This window comes from Mus pahari, chromosome 3 (genome assembly GCF_900095145.1).
Source record: "Mus pahari chromosome 3, PAHARI_EIJ_v1.1, whole genome shotgun sequence".
NCBI classification, from domain to species: domain Eukaryota; kingdom Metazoa; phylum Chordata; class Mammalia; order Rodentia; family Muridae; genus Mus; species Mus pahari.
The window spans coordinates 29,068,877-29,090,362 of NC_034592.1; the positions used below are offsets into that span (position 1 = coordinate 29,068,877).

Genomic DNA, 21,486 nt, shown 5'->3' on the forward strand with positions numbered 1-21,486 from the left:
GTTAGATAAGGATGCCAGTTAAACTTCATGTGTATCTTTCGTGATTTGAAATCATTTAGGAGATGTACATGTTTGTGTGCCCAAGAGGGAATTTCAGGAATATTTCAACTGAGGACTGATAATCACTTCTGAACATGGGTGGTTTCATGTTATAAGCTCATATCTTCCGCTGAAGAAAAGCAGAACAGAAGGAAATGAACAAAGTACCAGCATTTGATGTTCTTTGTTTCCTCCCTGTGGATATAGTGTGACCATGTCCCTCACACTCCTGATGCCATAACTTCCCCAATATGCTGGCTTCTATCACCAAACTATGAGCCACAATAAACTCTTCTATTCTTATATTATTTTGTGTCACAAATCTAAATGTAAGTAAAACATGAATAAGTATGAGTGAATCAAGATTAAACAACGGCTAAGAATGAATGTTATATCAATCACATGGCTTCCCTGTACTTGACTACAGCTACTGGTAGCATGTGAGAGTGAAATGTTCCCAACTGACATTTTTTTTTTTTTTTTTTTTTTTTTTTTTTTGCCATTTGACCCCTAGCTGATGGTGCTGTTTTGAGAAATTGTAGAACCTTTGGAATATGTGCTAGGAAAATAAGAGTTATTCCCTAAGAGGTGGCTTTGACGATTTTACCAAACATGGCCCCTACCTCAGGTTCCCTGCTGCCTGCTTTGCTGCCATATGACAAGTCACTCCAACTCCTCTACGTGTTGCTTTTGTAATCTCTGTCACAATGTAGTATGATTCTCGGAAATACCAAATCAAAACATATAATCCCTCTATTAAGTTATTTCTAACATGTATTTGTCAAGGCAAGAACACAGCTATATAGTAAGCTAGGAGAATAGGTAAAGGTTTTATTTTAGCTATGATTTTGGATTTATGAAGTGAGAAAGGAAGAGAGATGCTGGGAGCTGGAGAACAATGGTATACATTGACAAAGTAAAACTATAAATTTTAAGAAAATTAGGGAACCAGATGAATCTCTGAAGGGTCCAGGATCCACAATCTTCTGAAATGTTGAGAGCTTATGTAGAAATCGTAGTATAGAGATAATACAATACAAACCATTGGAGACAATGGCCAATTTACCATGATTCTAAATGTAATTAGAGTGATTAGCTGAGGTTTCATTAGAGAAACCTGAAAATTGAAGTGTTAGGAATATTATCTGAAATCATATTGAAGTTAGTATGCAGTAATGCAGAAATAATGTTGAAGAAAAAAAGCTATAATCGTTGAGAAATAATAGGGTATGCTTTGAAAGACAGTCTATGTAATAATAATAATGAAAAACAGTGTATGGAGTAGTATAATGGTGTGAGCTTTGAAGCTCATGAAATCTTCACAGGGGATATCAGGATTCCTCAATGATACTATTAAAGGAAATTATCCTAGCTTCAAGACAAATAACTGTAAAACTACCAGAGAAAGAAAAGATAATTTTAGCCATCTGTAGCGGAAGCAGAGGAGGCGAATTGCTCTTTGACAAGAAGCTGATAGGTGAGATGTTGGAGAGATCAAGTGATTTATATCACAGTTTTATAAATCAAGGATATCGAGTTCCAGAAACTAGAACAGATGACTGAGGAAAGTGGACAATAGATGGGGCATGTATGCTTTTGGTGACTTTTAGAATTCTATGCTAAAGTCAATAACTGGGTTAAGCAATATAACAAGGTGTGCTCTGTGTGATTGAAAATGACAGAATTTGAAGCAGAGAGCTGTGCTGTTCTAATACACTTCGTCCACGGCATGGACATTGTAGATGGGTTTGAACAGCTCTACAAAAAGAGCAGTGTTTCACCCAGTCTTTCCAAAATTGTGTTATCTGAGCTCACAAATCTTTGATATTTCATTATCCTTAATATATTTAGGGGTTAATGGTCAATTGTGATAGAAAAAGATATGATAATTGCATCTTTGCAAAGCTCACTGTAGATCAACAGGTTACGCAGTGCCAAGATAAAGGGATACAATAATAGTGTGCTTATGAGGTACAAATCCTGGCAGGGAAGAAGGACTTGAGGAAGCCAGAGTTTGACTTAGACCCGAGTGACTATAGGTAGATGAGACATACTCTCATAACACAAACATATCAGTACATATATCTTATGACACACATGAAGGCTGTCATAGTGACGTGTGCATGCTAGGTAAATATGTGAAAACTGACACATTAACACTTATAGGATGTTACACACATGCAAAATCTGGCAAAGGAAAAGTCACATGTCTTCCTACAGCATTTGTCTTGCTCTCCAAGGCACATTCATACAAGATTTACACAAAAGTAGTTTTTTTGAATGACCCTTAATTGGTCATTACAAACTCAAACTTTTGTTCCTTTTAGCAATTCTAAGGAATTCTTACTTTAGCCTGACTTCTATTCTCAGACTGGCAGAAAGATTTATCTTCTTTCCTTGTCATTACTCCTCTAGAGAAGTTACACTATATATCCTGTTCTTGTTTCTCTAAGTACAGGATGTAACCACATGAATCCATGGACTATGTAATGTTATATTCACATGCTATAGTAAAAACTGCCCTAAATATGGGAAAGCCCTGACATCTTTAGGCCTCTGTCTCATGAATGGAACATGTTAACCGTGCTCCCTACAAGAATTTACCCAACCAGCAAATAAATAATGTAAAAGTAGTGGCATGTTAAGGAATATTTTATGAATATGAAACTAGGATAAAAGTGCAACTCAAAGATTTTAAGACTCTGAAACATGAAATAACCCACATCCCCTTGGAAGAGATGGTATTAATTGATTCCACTCATGATGTAGTTTCTCTATAAACAGTTTTGCTCATTGAAATACTAATTTTAAGAAAAGAGTTTAGAAAAAGTCATTGTGTTATAATCATCTGAAATAGTTGGCATAAATTGAATCAATATTAGAAATTATTTTTATCACACTAATATTTCTTTACTTAGTTCAGAGTAACTCTCATGTAAATAAGAATTCCTGAAAGGAAAACTGTTTTTGAGGAGGGTGCTAGACTGATGAGAAGTGCAGTGCTGTAGAGAAGTAGAAAAGATGAATGTACAGAAGCTAATTATCTTATCTTGGACTAGTTCTAGCTCTCCAAAAAAAAGCCTGTCTTGCTCTTCTCTGTGTCATGTAGAAACTAACATCTTGTTACTAATAGATGAATCAAGTGTTATAGGCTATCTGAATTTATTATTATACCTACTAGACTATATTATGTTAGTAGACTACTAGATCCCACTAATTCAAAATCCCAGATAGCATCTTTGGCCTATAGAAAAACCATCCCACCATCTTGCTATACCTGTCCTATCTATTTTAAGAAGTTCCTTCTTTTACAACTTTCTCTCTTCTGTAAAAATATAAAAATTCATGAAACTTCTTCCATGTTGAAGCATGGAATTTGAAATAACCTAAATCTGTGTTTCCAGGCAATGGTCACAGAAAATGGCTCCAGAACAATCTACCTCTTATTTCCTTTAAAATTAGAGCTGTGTATTTTGTGTTGGTACCCACAAAGCACAAAAGGTATCATCTTTTCTCATTTTCATGCTCTTTGACTTTTAACTGCATTCTAATACAAATCTTCAGGACTCATTTGTCAGGTTTTAAATCTACCTTATTAAATTTTGTATGAAGTTTCTTTGCAACATCTTCTCTTGAATGAACAATGTGCTATTTTTTAATTTTTCAGGCCATCCATCTATCTGTGTTCCAGTGATTTCTTACCTGATTTTTCAATTGTGATTTTATAAACATTACCTAGTATGCTCTAAATTACTAAATCTGGCCTTCAAAGATAGCTTTTTAATAAACTAGTACTACATAAAACCATTATACCAGAGCATGTATGTGAGTTTTAAACACATCATTACAATGAGGTTTGTATTTGGTCTTAGTTGAAATGAATCATTTTCCTGTTAGTTAATAAGAATGGGAAAATACTCTATTTTCCCCATATATTTCCCAAATGGATAAGCTTTAACAAGTAGAAAAATAAAATTTACATTTCTGTGTCATGGCTTGCTTGTGGTTTTAGTAGTAGCGGTTTCCCCTAACTAACTAAAGGAACACTTGCACAGGTGAATAGAAAAAAAATATTATGTAAAAAATTGTACTTGAATATGAGTCTAAGCATTAGTGGCTACTACATTGATGGTATAAGAATGTCTTATAAACTATAATATAAGGATTTGTAAAACCTGAAATGATTTTTCCATTTATTACTATATAGATTAAAATAGACTTGAAAGCTAATCTTTATAGAGTCAGTGATAATGAATTCACTTTTCTGACATCATAAAATGACACAGATAGACATGTATGTGGAATGTACAACATGTTTAGAGGTAATCCTATTTAGAAACTGAAATTCAAAGAATCTTTCAAAGCAAGATAAATTGGATTAGGGGTGTATATCAATGATTGGGGGTTTGCCAAAGATTAAATTTTAGGACTACCACAACACGAACAAACAAAAAATAGTTGGGCCATATGCTTGGTTAAAAAAAAAAATCCATTGAGAGAAAAAAGCAATTTGAAACAGAAATGTTAACATTGGGAGAACAAAAATCAAAAAGACCTGTTTTAACATATTTATAGCTTTCTCATCTTGCTTTCCATCTATACAATCCAACACCACCTACTCAGGTGTGGCATAAAGAACAGTGGGATTAGCCTCTCACATGATTCATTAAGCAAGAAAATGCCCACTGGCGTGTCCACAGGGAAATTTGATGGAGGTGACTCCTCTCTGAAGTTCCCTCTTGCTAGCTGACACTCATTTGTTTCCAGTTGTCAAAAACTAACCAGAACAGGACCCAGGTGCTTTCAAAGCAGCCTTTATGGACTTAAAGATTCCATCACTTAGGTTTTCATAGTAGCAAATATGGCTGTAGTTTAAGATTCAGACCAAGGAAACAAAGTTGAGTATTTTTTCATTAGGTTACAGGAAACTTATTTCAAAGGGAAAGTGCTTTAATGGTAGTGATATTTTAGTATGACCCTGTACTGGGTGATTTTGTATCAACTTGACACAAACTAGAGAGAAAGGAGCCTCAGCTGAAGAAATGGCTTCATAATATCCAGCCATAATGCATTTCTCAGCTAATGATAAAGGGGGAACACTGAGTCCATTGTGGCTGACACCATCCTTGTACTGATGCTCCTGGATTCTATAAAAAAAAAAAAAAAAAAAAAAAAGGCTGAACAAGCAAGGCGAAGCAAGCCAGAACACATCTCCATGGCATCTCTGCATCAGCCCCTGCCCCCATAATCATGCTCTTAGTCAGTTCCTGTCCTGAAATTCTTTGGTGATGAATAGAAATGTGGAATTATAAGTCAAATAAACCCTTTCCTTCCCAAGTTGCTTTTAGGTCAAGGTGTTTTGTTGTAGTGCTCGAAACCCTAACTAAGACAGACCCTGTTGTCCTGGCATATGGACGTGATATTTTGGGCTTCAATGACAATTTTTTACCACAAGACTTCCTTGCAGATGAAAATATTAGAGAGTCAGTGGGAGGGACAGAACAGAATGTAGAATGAGCCTGGGGCATAGAATGCCTTAAGGAACAAACTTGCTACCATAGAGTGTATTCCTTTGGATACTACATGAACAGGAAATAAATCTATCTTTGCTATTAGATTACTAATTCTACATTTTCAAGTCAATCAGTTTCTTATAGAGGTGAAACAAGCAAACAATACTAAACATAAAAGCAAAATTAAAAAAAAAATAGTTATAGCATTCAGGCTGTGAGAGGCAATTACCCAGGATACTAGTTAATAAACCATATCTAAATTATCTGGGAGGCGTGGTTCACAGATTCAAAACTATAGAGAATTTCAGGCAATGTGGAGAGGTGCACCAAATATGATTAAGTAGCAGAAATATAAAACCTGTTAGGAGGAGTCAGCAGAAACACAGAGCATGGCGAATTTATAATACAAAACGCAAGTAATAGCAAAAAGTACAAATTGCTTCACATTGGCCAATTTCAAAAGATGGTCATTATAGGTTTTCTCTTGGGAGACATGCCAAATAGTGTAGAGATGGCATATGTGGAGGTGAGCTTGGGTTTAGTCCAGCATAAAGGAAGATAGGTGAACTGTACCACCTCTGAAAGTCCCTCCTGGCCCTATTATAGTAATATTTCATTCCCCAGGGAGAAAGGCATGTATGCTTGTTATTGTGTTTTAGTTTTCATCATCCAGGACCTTTGTTTCATTCTGCATATGGCAGCTATAACTGATAAATAAGGAAAAGGATGGGAGGCGCATGCACATTTTATATCTATTCACAGCCATGCCAGATTTCTTTTAAGCTTGATCAGATGGCTTTACACTAATCTAATTGAAGATCATTCAAGGTAGTGCATCTATTCTGAGAACATTGGAGAACAGGGACCATTTGCTGAGCTACAAAGATATTTCCATTGCTAGATATTTTCTAGCTTCATACCTGCACACTATGTGGGAACATGGCACGTTTTAGCTAATGGAGCTGCAAACTGCTCTTCTGTGCTTGTTGTCTGAGCAGCTGGCACTCGGATGGCACAGGGACCTCATCCAGAGACAGCTCACGAAACACAGTTCTTTCTACAGCTGTGACAAGATGTAAGAAATACCTTAGGGCAGGAAAATACCACTCATTTGATTTCCTGTTCTTCTTAATCATAAGTGTAATTGAGGAAACTGTATCAATTCTCCATGCAAAAGCAAATCTTGGTGATTTGCATTCATTGAAATATTACCCTCAAATGAAGCTTAGTGAGTATAAATCTAAAGATGCAAATACAGTTAGAAAAGTTTTGAGGACATACATATTACTTTAAATTCTGGGCAATTAAAACAAACATTAATGACTCTGAAGCAAATGATACTTTGGGTTTAGAAGTCACTAGTCTTCCAAAATTTCTTTATTGATTTTCATTTCTGAATATTACTTATTCTCTGTGGTATTTCATTGTGATGATAGTCTATCAAGGTGCTGTATTAAAATGTTTGAGCCTCAGCAACTTTAAAAACAGAAATGTATCTGAGAAAGCGTACTCCAGATAGTACACTTTTAGTATATGACACATTTCTGTTCCTTGATCTCTTTTACACAGTTTTAATCATCTCATTACTGCCTACCTGCCCTTAGACGCTTTAAAAGGTTCTTTAACCCAGCAACAGAAAAAGTAATTAAGTCAGAAGGTTTACTCCAGAAAGTGAGGTCATTGCTATTACAATAGCTTATGTATGGTTGTTAAATTTTAAAACTGGTGTATAGACCTTGTTCTTGTGGTGTTCCTGACCTCTCTGGTTTCTTAAAAGATCCTTCCTTCACCTCATCCTTAAGATGTCCCACGCTCTGGCTAATGTTTGGCTGTTTGATGTTCCATTTGCTCTTCTCAGTTGCTGGGTGAAATCTCTTGTTCTTCCTGATGATGATTCTCCTAGTCCAGTGCCAGAAGACCCTATAGGCAGGATAAACTATAAACCAAAGTTTTGTGTCTGGGTTGGTCTCCCAATTCCTCCACTTGAGGCCTTACCTGGTTATAAAAGACGGCCAGTTAGGCTCCCTGTCGCCCATTACAAGGAGTCTTTGTTAGGATTACTCTGGTAGATTCCATTGGGTTTCCATTGCAGTAGGTTTCTACCTTGCCACTGAAATGCACCCTCCCCCCATTCCAGTCATTTCGCCCAGGAGGTTTTCCTTCCCTGCATAAACATGATCTGTCCTGTTTTACAACCTGCCCTGGTCAACCCAGAAATATCTGTTTTATTACCAGTGGAGGTCCTCTCCTCCCTTAAGCCATTCTTTTTATGTGGTCTCTCAGGAGTCTGTAGATTGTAGCATGATTCTTTTTTACTTTCCAGCTAATATCCACAAATAAGTGAGTACATGTTGTGGATGGCTCTGTGCCACTGCTGCTTGCTCTCTCAGGAGAGGCTAAGGTGAGGAACGAGTCACATTCTCAGGTGGCTTCTTGTGAACCAATCCCCTAATGAATAAAGGAGCTAATTACTGGATTTGTAGGCAGGACTTCCGGGTTGGACAGAGGAAGGGAGGACACAGGACAGAGTTAGGCCTTTTCTGGAACAGGACAGCAGAAGGGTTAGATGTAGCTGCTAGAGTTTCCCTGTATCATGGTGGATCTGCAAGGATTGTTACCAGAGGAATCAGATTTTAATAAGGCTTACAAGATTAGGTTTTAGTTGTTGTGTCCACATATTGAGTTATCGTTGTTTCTGAACTAAGTTTGTGTTGCGTTTTCCTTCATGCGGTGGCTAGTCTGGGTTTAAGAGAAAAAGGTACAATGGCCAAGTGTGGGTTTGCCAGATGTGCACCACAAAGGCCCTGGGGGATTTGAAGCACGAGGTTGATGAGGTAGCAACTCACCAGTGGGAACTCAGAGAGCTGGGTGGAGACATTGTAGAGTTCAGAGTCAGATAATCCATGAGATAAAAACAGATAGGGAATTGCCTGACAGTGCACGGCCAGCCAAACTGCTGGGGCAGAGGCACAAGAGTGGGAACGAGCCTACGATTGTTAATTTTAATATTTCCTGCAACAAGTACACACCATGTCTATCTTTCTTTGGTTGGGTTACCTCACTCAAGATATTTTTTAGTTACACCTACTTTAAGGCAAGTTCCATGCTGCCTTTCTTTTAAAGAGTTGTGTACAATATTTTCTTTATCCATTCTTTATCTGAGGAGCATCTAGGTTGTTTTCAGTCTCTGGCAATTAAGAATAAAGCTGCTATGGACATGGTTGAGGAAGTATCCTTATGATAGGATGGAGCATCTTTTGGGTATATGCCTAAGAGTAGACCTATTCCTAGTTTCCAGAAAAGCTGCTATATTGACTTCAAAGTGGCTCTCATCAGCAGTGGAGCAGTGTTCCCCCTGATCCACATTCTCATCAGCATGAGCAATCACTTGTGTTTTTGATTTTAGCCATTCTGACAGGTATATGATAAAATCTCAAAGTACTTTTGATCTGCCTTACCAGTAAGGATGTTGAATAGAGATCAGGAAGCTTGGAGTTTGTACCTGGGTCTTTTGTATATATGTTGTAGCTGGCTAGCTTGGTGTTCTTACAGGATTCCTAACAGATGGGAGGAGGGGTTGTCTCTGGCTCTTTTGTCTGCTTGTGAGACTGTCTCACAGTAGTTTGCCTTATCCAGCCTTGATATAGTGGTACATGTCTTGTCATATTGTAGCTTGTGATGCCGTGTTTAGTTGATTTCCCTGGGAGCCCTGATCCTTTCTGAGGAGAGGCAGGGAGGGATGGATCTGGAGGAGAGGGGAGATGATGGGGAGAGACTGGGGTAAGTAGAGTCAGGGGAACCTGCATTTGGGAATATATCTATATATCTATATCTATATCTATATCTATATCTATATCTATATCTATATCTATATCTATATCTATATCTATATCTATATCTATATCTATATCTATATCTATCTATATGAGAGAGGGGGAAGTAGGGAGAGGGAAAGGGAGAGAAGAAAAACCTACAAACTTAAAAAACCAAAAACTAACCAAAAAATGGTAAAAACAACACAAAATCTGGTTTATGGAAAGAAGGTGGAAGAACTTGGCAATGTGTACAAGTATAACCACTTAACAGTATCAGTATGGCTGAATGGGCTATTCTGACAGGAACGTAGAAAAGCAGAATGTTTATGGGATGACTCACTGTGGAAGCCTAGGTCCCGAGGTTTCTAAGGAGAACTTGATATTTCCTAGAACTAGGTTAAGGGCCATTAATGTGAAATTTTAGTCAATAATTACATTTCATCTTACCTATAGTCTGATAAATTGAGTGAGGTTGAATTTTTCAAAAATATTTGTCTTAGTCAGGCTTTCTATTCCTGCACAAACATCATGACCAAGAAACAAGTTGGGGAGGAAAGGGTTTATTCAGCTTACATTTCCACATTGCTGTTCATCACTGAAAGAAGTCAAGACTGGAACTCAAGCAGGTCAGGGAGCAGGAGCTGATGCAGAGGCCATGGAGGGATGTTCTTTACTGGCTTGCTTTGTCTGGCTTGCTCAGCCTGCTCTCTTATAGAATCCAAGACTACCAGCCCAGAGATGGCACCACCCACAAGGGGATTTCCCCCACTTAATCACTAATTGAGAAAATGCATTGCAACTGGATCTCCTGAAGGCATTTCCCCAACTGAAGCTCCTTTCTCTGTGATAACTCCAGCTGTGTCAAGTTGACACAAAATTAACCAGTACAATATTATACCATGTGCATGACAGACAGGAGGTTGCAACTGCTAAAATCCCAGCCTGCTTGGACCTGTGCTAGAGCAAAGGTACTGTGAGGGCAATGCTCCACATCAAAAGCTCCAGCTTGGAAAAATAAAAATGATTGGATAAAAGAGCCAGGACTGAGAATGCAAGTGCAGGCGTGTCCTGATCATTGATAACAACTGCCTAGTGAAGTGTTTCCTCTGCATCAGCATCTAAAGGGGTTACCCTACATCTGAGCTGGAAGTAGAACTTAAAAGATCTTAAAAGAACTTAAAAGATCATCTATATGTTACTGTTTTGTAGTAGTGAAAAAAAAATACAAGATTAAAGGAAGTGTCTGAAAATTCATAGAGGATCTAAGGTTAGGCAGTGTGTGTCAGGGTCAGAGTTCGTGAAAAGTGGCTTTTAAAGGCCATTGAGAGAACCCTAAAGAACAGTGGAGATCCCAGGTCATTGGAAGTGTCCGCAGCCTGGGATGTCTACTGAGGCATTGTGTCCTGAATGTGGAAAGCTGGAGGGTTTGGGCTACTGAAGCCCTTAAAATACACGCAATTGCCTTCTATGTCTCACTTGTCAGAGATGGAGCCACTGGGCTTGGTGTTTGCTCTGCCAGGTTTCAGTCTTTGCTGCGTCTATTATTATTCCTATAGCGCTATTTTTACCTCTTGGAAAGGAAATGTCTATTGTGTTCTGTCGTATGTCAGAACTAGGTCGCTTTAGTTTTATTTGATATTCACATACAGTTATGAGATTTGCTTGTGTTTCAGATGAGGGATTAGAATTAGTTTCTACAAAGGACCAACACTATTTAAAACTAAGGAGCACTTTTCAATGTGAATAGACTGCATCTTGATTTATAACATGGCCACTAAATTATGGAAACAAGGAAGGGAATGTTTAAGTAGCTTACCTTTTTATGTATGTATGTATGTATGTATGTATGTATGTATGTATGTATGTATTTATTTATTGGAATGTTAAGTTGGAAAGAAGCAAGGTTTCATTGATTAATATATCTTATCAACAGGATCTCATCAACAGGATTTAGAGTTCTCTAGAAAACAAGCCTCTGGACATACCGTGGAGAATTTTTAGATGTGTTCAGGTTCTGTACATCCCTTGAGATATTATCTTGAGTAGGTTAGTTGAGGTGAAAAGACCTATGCTAGATGAGGGTAGCACCATTCCTCGAACATTAATCCTGAACAACAAGACAACAAGGAAAGATCTGAGTATGGGCACTCTTTAGAACCTGCTTCTTGAGTGTGGATGAATGATGCCAGCTGCCTCACACTGGTGCCACCTTGACATTCCCTCCACAATAAACAGTACCCTATAGCTGTGAGTCAAAGTAAACCATTCTTACTTAAGTTTCATCATGCTATTTACTCATAACAACAGGGAAAATAATTCCTCTTAATGCCAGATTTCTATAATTTCTATAATTCCGATTTGGCTCAGCAAATTATAATTATTTAAAATAATTATAGGTTAATTCTTGTCAGAATGATATCATGCTATTTTTAATTCAAAATGTAAATTATTCTTCACTGAATAATTATTTTATTTACAGATCTTTCTATGAACACTGAATTCCTAAGTTTGTGGAATCACGGATTTTTTTTTTTTTTTAAAGAGGAAAGAACCCTGAGTCAGGTGATAACCCTGGATTATATGTTTGATATTTAATTGCTCCGTTTGGTGTTTAGCCAGCATGTTTTTTTTTTTTTTTTCATTCAATTAATAAAACTGACAGAGAATACACATTTAGTTTAAATTGTCACTCAGTTGATTTCCTCCATGTCATCATTACTGGTTGGAGAGTGTATAAGTAAGGATGCTGAAACCTGAAGATTTTAAGTGTTTTTCACTAGAGACAAACTAGCAAATGAAAACTCAAGGTCATAGTTTAATCCCTGTTCTTAAGTGGTGTTCTGTGTGACTCTTGAGGATACACTTCAACATCAGCAGCCTGCTTTAATTCCTTGCTCTTTAGAACATCATGCTGTGTATGTCAGAAACACAATAATGAGTCATAGGAGATTTGGTCTCAGATTTGGAGGTTGAGTAGAGAGTTGAGTGACAGTTTGTTTCAACTCATATTTTTGAAAAATACTAAAATAGTCAATTATTTTTCAAAGTTGATGAACAAGAAGATAAAATTTCAGCATCATAAGTCAGTATTTTAGTTGCTTACTGACACTGGGATTCTGGTGGCTATAAATAGCAAATATATTTTTAAAATGATCTTCTTCCATCTGAAAAAGGATTCTCTCAACATGACAACCCAGGACTCTGTCTTTGACCTCCACTTAATGTTCTTCATCTAAGTAACAACATTAATGAAAAATATGTAAGATGGGAGCTGAGGAACATCAGAACAGAGGGCTGTTCAGCTCATTTCTTGTGGCTATAAAATGTACTTATTCTCTTTCTAAGAATAATCAACCTGACTTGCTACAAAGATGCAAACATCCTAGACTCCATCTGCTCAGTATTTAAGCACGATAAGATACCTTATAATTCTATTGTGCATACATTATACTATAACTTTTTACTCCCTTGCCCTTTTCTGTTTTATTCCATGCATTTTAAATGGGTTATGCTGCATGCATCTTTATTCTAATGTAATTACTCTTTGTCTGATAATATTTCTTTTCAGCTTCAAGGTTATAGGTCTTCGTTTTTATCCCTTCATCCTTCATCCTTTCCACACATCTCAGCTCTCCTGAGCACCTAATGCTCAGTCATACATTCATCCTTGCAACAGGCCCCTGGTTTTGAATGCTCAAATTTTCTTCATTGCCATACACAATTCTTGGAGTGACATGCAAATCAGCCATCGGCACTCTCGGGAAATCTCTTTGCAGTCCTGCAAACAAAATTAGATATTCCTCATTTATTCTTCCGCAGCAATTTTTATCTCTCCCCATTATACCACAAAAAATTCCATGTAGGAACTGTCTGTTTTCCTGGATCAGATAAATGTGTGGATCACTGTCAGTGCTTAAAAAGGTTAACTCATATTATTGAAAGAATAGAGGGAATCTTTACTTTTTTTTTAACTAAGTTACTTTAAACATCATTTTGTCCATATGTAAATTATATGTTACAACTTTTTCTATCTTATCATATCAGGAAGAGATTCATGATGAAAGTATAAAGATTAATTTCTCCCATAGTTAATGAATATGCATATGAATTAACTCTTCTAAAATGCTGGAAAATTAACATTTTTTTCTTTTAAGGAAAGATTAACGTGGCTGAGAAAGTTGACTTATCATGTTTATTCTCCACATAAGTCTCTCAGTTCTCTCTCTCTCTCTCTTTCTCTCTCTCTCTCTCTCTCTCTCTCTCTCTCTCTCTCTCTCTCTCTCTCTCTTGGATCAGATCCTGACCCACAGAATTGGTAAGTTTCCCCAAACACTGAGAAAGACTTTAAAATTATAACTAAGGATTTTGCTATGTTTAGGAAATACTACTACTACTACTACTACTACTACTACTACTACTACTACTATAATGATTCTTCCTTATACAGGGACTAAAGGTTCACATCAAAGCAATTATTAGAAATACTCCTACAGACCCACAAAGTAACAAATACAATGGGCATTCCACTGATGTTAGTGTGACGCATTTCTTAATTGTGTACATTAAAATAGAACTTAAACCAAAGACACTTCAGCAAAAATTGGAAATACTTGATACACAAGGATTTTTACATCAATAGTGAGTTATTCAAAACACAGAAATATGTGACTATAACTAATTTGAAAATATTGTTTTAATAAAGAGATAGAATCTAAAGACATTGTTGCATAAGGAAGATCTTGTGCAGAGCTAAAAAAAGAATTCTCAACTGTGGAATCTCTAAAGGCCTAGAAGCACCTAAAGAAATGTTCAACATCTTTAGTCATCAGGGAAATGCAAATCAAAAGACCCTGAGATTCCACCTTACAACAATCAGAATGACTAATCAAAAACAGATGTTGGTAGAATGTAGAGAAAGAGGAACACTCCTCATTGCTAGTGGGATTGAAAACTGATACAACTACTCTGGAAATCAATTTGGCAGTTCCTAAGAAAATTGGAACTAGTTCTACCTGAAGACCTAGCTATACTTACTGCTCCTGGGCAGTATATATACCAAAAAGATGCTCCACCATATATCAAGGACATGTGTTCCACTATGTTCATAGCAGCCTAATTTATAATAGCAAGAAGCAGGAAACAACCCAGATGTCCCTCAGTGAAAGAATGGATGCAGAAAATGTGGTGCATTTACACAATGGAATACTACTGAGCTATTCAAAATAAGGGCATCATGAAATTTTCAGGAAAATGGATGGAACTCGAAATTATCATGCTGTGTAAGGTAACTCAGATCCAAATGGATATATTGGTATGTACTTACTTGTAATTGGATATATGCACAAAAGCTCAGAATACCCATGATACTACTAACAGACAATACGCAGCTTAAGAAGAAGGAAGGCCCAGGTGTGGATGCTACAATCCCACTTAGAAGGGGGAACAAAATAATCATGGGAGACAGAGAGGGACCTTGGTGGGAGAAAGGAGAGGGATTGAAAAAGACAGGGCACAATCAGGTATTGGGGGAGACAGAAAAAAGGCCAGAGGGCCAGGAGTATCAGTAGAAATAATGAAGCAGTGTGGGGTGGTAAACAGGGGAAACCACTAGAAAGTCCCAGACACCAGAAATGTGGGAGACTCCCAGGACACAATGGGGATGTCATTACCTGAAATGTCTAACAATGGGAGATAGAACTTGAAGACACCATCTCCAGTAGATAGACATGGCTCCCCAGTTGAGGGATGAGGTCACCTACACATATCAATTTGTAAAGGAAATCCAGGGACAGAAATGGATCAGAGATTGAAGAAAAGGCCATCCAGAGACCACCCTACCTTCCCATTCAGATTCATCCCATGCACAGAAATCAAACCCCAACACTCTTGCTGATGCCAAGGTGTTCTTGCAGACAGGAGCATGACATGGCTGACCTCTGCGAGGCTCAACCAGCTGCTGACTGAGACAGATGTAGACACTTACAGCCAACCACTAGACGGAGCCCAGGGACCACAGTGGAAGAGTTAGGGGAAGGACTGAAGCCACTTTAGGGGATAGCAACTACACAGGAAGAACAGTATCAACTAACCAGATCCTTCAGAGTTCCCAGAGACTCAGCTACCAACTAGAGAACATACATGGGCTGGCCTGTGCCCCCCCCCTTGCATATGCAGCATGGAGCTTCCTTGTTTGGCTTCAGTGTGAGGGGATGTGCTTGGTTCTGTGGAGGCTTGATCCCCCAGAAAAGTGGGATGCTAGAGGGGTAATGTTGGAGTAGGTCGATAGGTTAGGGAGCACAGTCTTAGAGGTGAAGAGAAAGAGAACAACATTTGAAATGTGAGTAAATATAGTAATTTTTTTTAAAACAATGGGATCTCATTTGAGGCTGAGGCACACATAATACAATCCTTGAGTTAATCTCGGAATTTCAGAAAGGAGCTATATGCGACCTTGCCTAGGATTCATTTTAATTAATTTATTTGACGAGTAAAAATGCTTTTTCTGAAAGTGTGTTGTAAGTATTTTATATCTGATATGTGCCTTGTATGTGAGCAAGTTAGACGAAAGCATTTGATTCCCTGGAGTTGGAATTATTGATGGTTGTGAATAACCATGTCGGTAGTGGAAATTACACCTGCTTTTGTTAAACTGAGACATCTCTACAGATCTGTCTTGTACTTTATACCACACATAAATTAATATGCATATGTTTCAATGTATATCCATGTACAAATGTGGTTATACAACAAGTTTTCAATAGTGCACAATTCTATTTTTTTGTAATTCTAATCTTACGTATGAAACATTCCAATATAAACAATATTACCGTATTATGAAGAATATATGGAATAATATAAAACACCATTAACATGCAAATTATATGGACTAATTGACAAGTATAAAAATAATGATTTATTAAAAAAGAATGATTACCCTTTCTAGGGACTATGTACATATGTTGTATATCCCTACACATGCTTGCACATGCACTTGTGCAGAGGCCAAACATCACTGCTGAATGTCTTCTTCCATCATTATCCACTTCATGGTTTTTGTTTTAGGTTTTCTACTGAACCTCTCGACATTGATTAAACTGTTTAGTCAGGAAACCCTATGATTCCAGGAAACCCTTTGAATCCTGTTACTTTCTTATTCTACAGTGCTGAAACTACAGGTATACATCATTGTAGATCTGACATTTTGCAGGCTGCTGGGGCTTGTGTTGCAAGGTCCTTGTATGACAGCGAACATTTTACAGGATGAGTCATCTCCTGTGCACTGTATAAGGATTATTGTTTTATTTCTGGGACTAAGACTGTTCTAGAAATCAACTAGGATCAAATGTCATAGCCTTTTATCTAATTCAATTGCTAACAGTAATCTGAAAGAAGAAATACTTATACCTGAGGCTAACTTTAGACAGTTTTACCTCCTTACTACAACTAAGCCCAAAACTCAAAAGACCTTTATGAGTTGGAAGTGACCTGATCACAAAAGCCTGGGTCTTTACTGCACATTCCATTTTAAAACAGGCTTTTTTTTTATTTGTTCATGTCTGTGTGTTGACTTTTTTTTTTTTTTTTTGATTGGTAGATTAGATGCTTTTGGAAACAGAGTTTCCTCTACAGACCAGGCTGCACCCCCACCAAATACATCAGCAGCTCTTTCTCTCCTTTTCTGTGATTATAGGATTATGTAGCCATGACTAGCAGCGTGCAAGCTTTTGAATGATTCATGCCACTTGAGCAGACAATGATGATTTCCCTTCCTGGGGGTGAAAATGGTTATGGCTGTGACATTTGTCTTCTCTAGCCTTATTTCCACATATATTACCCTCTATATTTTTTTGTTTTGAATTCTGAATGTTTCACATGGTAGTTGACAAAGATGGATTGATGTGAGAGTGAAGGTAAAAACAACTCAAATGTCTTCACCAGCTCATTAGTTCCCTCCCTTCCTCTCTCATATCTCCTTCCTTATTCTGTAACTTCCATCCTTTCTAGTAGGGTTCGACTAAATCTTACCATATTGTAGTCAGTGTTAGAATTACTATGAATGCTAATGCAGCCTCAGCCTCAGCTTCAGCCTCAACCTCAACCTCAGTCTCTCTCATAGCAGCCATAGGACTAATTTTAAGAGGACACTTAGCCCTATCTCTAATCTTAACCAGCATCATGACCTCAACCATGAGTATCAAACCTCACCCATGACCATAACCTTAATCCAAGTCCTAGCCTAGCCCGAGCCTTAATCCCACTCTTACCTTTAAGCTGCCCTGATTGATAACACTAAACCTAACATAGTTTAAATAATAAAGAAAATGGTGGACAAAAAATAAACCAAGACAATTATTTTCCATTTGAAATAAGGAAAGGAAATATTTGGGTTCTAAATTATTTTTAGATTAATTTTGTATTAGGAAAATTGAATATATATGAGTATTAAACAAGGAAGTTAAATGATGACTAAATTTCCAGTAATGAGTCATAGAAAACAAACCTACTACCATTTATCTTGGTCAATTCTCAAACAGGTTTTTTTTTGGTTATAAATATCTCCAGAATGTTTTAAAACCAATGTACCATCAGATTTAAATTTTATTGATAACAAAGCAAAAGATAAAACTATAGCTCTATAGTTTAAATGTTCTGTTTAGTTTCTATAATCAATGCATTTGAATTGTTGACAAGTGACTAAAGATTAAGGAGTACATATTACCAAGGCTGAATTCCAGTAGATGTCAATTAAGGGTCAGGTCCAATTAAAAACATTATTTCAAGAAAATAAAGGTTTATATAAGAGAACATTTTCTGTATAAATGCAGCAATTATGTGAAATAGTAGACTCAAAATTACATAAAATAGTGAAAAGAGACATCTGGCATTTCTGTGCATACACTGTGGTGGGGAAGGTATTTGGGTTTGCTTGTTTGTTTTTGTCAGAATGTTTCATTTCTTAAAAAATTCAATTCTTGCCATATTTAATCTCTGTAGGCTTCAAAGGACCCTGACCACCGAATTACATAGCTATGTTTTTCTAGTGACAGAGAAATTGGAACATAATTCTCAATGACTTAACTGAGTTTTGATGTTATTTTCATAGAAGCAGATTGTGTCTGGAGAATGCCCTCCCCACTTGCATCCACATGCTTTGGTTCTTTGGGTAGCTAACAAAAATCTAACTAGGGTTAGAATTACAAAGAATCCTTCTTTCAAAAGAGTACCTAAAATGTGGACATATGAAATGATCTTTAGAAGGTCAAATTTAAGACTGCATTTTTATATATGCTGTGGTTTAATCTCTGCTAGCCCCTTCTAGCACTCACTATACCTGAATTCGTATCAGGTATACACACTTCACACACTTTACTGTATGTCTTTTATTGCTCCTGCATCTTGATTAGGAAAAGGTTGCTACTACTTTGAAATACTGAGTAGGCAGAGATGAAATTTTGAAAATACAATGTGGTTATTTTGCCAGTGGTTATTGTTAAACATCTTACAAGCAAATTCCTGTATATAACTATGCCCATATAAAAATCCATTTTTTCATCAAATGGAACCAAATTATGGAGATTAAAATATCTGTGTTACAGAAAATCATTAATAATAGATTATTTTCTTTATTATTTTGACTAGAAAGGAATTGATTTCGCCAGGAAACATTCAGAAAACAATTCACTGAACACAAAAGCACTCCCAAGAACATAATGTTCAAATCTTTAAGCTTTACTTATTATTAATTTTAATAAAAAACTACAAATATCCCACCAAATGTATTTTGAATCATTTATTAGAAGAAAGAGCCAAATTCATTTCTGAGTCATGGCTTGGGCTCTGTGTGCAATTATTTAAATTAGAGTACATGCTCTGAAAGCAACAAGGATTAAAAAAAAAATTAAAGATAGAAGTAATTTGGGTGGACGTCACAGCAAGCACTGCAAAGTGGACTTAACCACCTCTTTTCTTATTTTCTAGCTATAACACTATGGTACCTAGATTCTTGATAGGGGCTTTCATCAAGTATCAATATGATATAAAGCACTTGGGCAGTGGGAAGGGAGACTTCCATTCATACAAAGCAATTTTGCTGACAACTAGCCACTTTTGTCTAAGACACAGAACATATATTATGAAATGTTCTCTGAAAGACATTTTCTCTTTTTGTTCATATCTTGGAGGCAAACAGTTACATACAGTTCTGAGTTTATCTTCTCAATGAAAATGTATTTAGTCACTCAATCTGAATGGCATATATTTTTAGCCTCTATTTTATCAGACAGGCAATTGGGGCAACTATTTTTGATATAAACTGCAAATGAAAATTTAACTGTATTGCTTATTAGGACTTAGAATACCCATCTAAAAAGTAGTCTCTAAGTGTGAACATTTGACAGAGCTGTAGATACTGAGCCTTTTCCCATGTCTCACACAAAGGCAAGTCTCTCCACTTTTATTATATTGTATTTTCTTTATGTGAATGTTTATAGGTACACATGTATGGATCTATACATATGCCATCAAATTGCATGGATCTTGACTTATATGTAGCTATAACATCTGTGGTGGAAATTTAACTCACATCCTCATCAAAAGTAGCAAATGTTCTTAGCCACTAGTCCATCTATCCACCTCTGTCTCTACAGTTTTTTAAAACCTCCACTATTAAATGTATTTCACTTATCCTAATGTGAGGAATATATTCTTGCTTGTGTCCTTGCTTCAGTGTCCCACTGTGGAAGTTGATCCTTTCCTGGGCTCATCTTGCAAACTCTCTTTATAGAAATCAGACTCTGTCCCAGCATTCCAATATAACTATAATAAATCTGCTTAAAAAGCTTCACTTACATTTTAAAATCCCTTTCGTATATGTATGTCTCCTTTAGATCCCTACAGTATTTCCCTTTGATTGATCCTGAAGGAGTAGATATATATCAGGAGAAGTAGAAGTGGCTACTCAAACTTTGTCCCCACCCCTACTGTGTTGCTTCATATGAGTTGATGGACAGTCATGTTCCAAGTACATAGAGCAGAGGACTGGTGCTAGGACCTAAGTACAGAGAATTGAGATTTGGAGCAAGTGTCCTGGCACTGGCCTGTACTATCTCAATGGGATTGAGGACAATTGGGAATAGAGACAGGGGTGGGAGGTGTCTGCTTTTACCCAAGGCTGGCCTGATCCTCCTTGGGTTCACAAGCTTTTATGTTTCTTAGTCTCATGTTTCAATTCCTGCAACCCATCCTCGGGTTTTTTTTTTTGTTGTTGTTTTTCATAGAATGCTCCAGATTCACTTATACTTTATTTACTCTTTATTTCAATTTTGTCTAATTTATTCATAGAAATTATAGTCTAATATTTAAAAGCATATTAAATTTTCAAGAAACTTAATAGCATAGTAGGAGAAAAATAGTACTAAATAGATTACTTCCTATGAATAGATCAGTTTAAAAATAAAGCTGTAGGAGTGTTCCTGCTGATATTTTGTATAAGACAAAGATTGAGTAAACAGGCTACAGAGAGTCAATGTATGATGATAATGTCTCCTCCCCTCCCCTTTGCTCAAAATAACAATTGCATGTGAAAGAGTGTTTCAAAAGCCTAGCTTCAAAATTTGGATGTATGTTTGCTAATATGCTTTCAATAAAAAGTGATAATTACATCTTTGAAGTTCATACTGAGAGACTGGAAATAAAACCTATGCTCTTTTGATAGCTACAGTTACAATTGAAAGAAAAGGCATTTAGACTTCTCATTGAATTTTATGATTATACAAAGTTGAGTACTTCAATTACACTGTTCCATGACAGACTCACCCTGGCAATGTCCTCCTTCATCAAAGCCATCTGGGCAGTCGACCACTCCGTTGCACAGTTGTGACAAATGGACACATGCGCTGGAGCCATGGCAAGCAATGTGATTCAAGGGGCACTTGATCTCTACCTCCTCGGGACCTTTAGGTGAGAGGAAGAAAAAGTCCATGCATTAGCTTTGTTTTCCTGCATGTAAAATTTAATAGCTTTAATTAGGAAATAAAATTGCAGACAACTCAGTCAGAGCATAGTTCTGATGGCCAAAAAACATCAAGATGCTCTGTGTGAATAGAAATTTCATTTTTAAA

At 36.8% G+C, this 21,486-nt stretch overlaps 1 protein-coding gene across 4 annotated transcripts in view; it reads right to left on the minus strand.

The window, feature by feature from the left end:
* The window catches only part of Lrp1b (LDL receptor related protein 1B), a 1,962,444-nt gene that overhangs the window by 1,274,919 nt on the left and 666,039 nt on the right, over window positions 1-21,486 (minus strand). For all 4 annotated transcript variants that reach the window (XM_021192210.2, XM_029535926.1, XM_029535925.1 and 1 more), the window contains exon 3: window positions 21,182-21,319. In XM_021192210.2, the coding sequence (XP_021047869.1) occupies window positions 21,182-21,319 (138 nt within the window). The remainder of the gene's footprint in view (window positions 1-21,181; window positions 21,320-21,486) is intronic.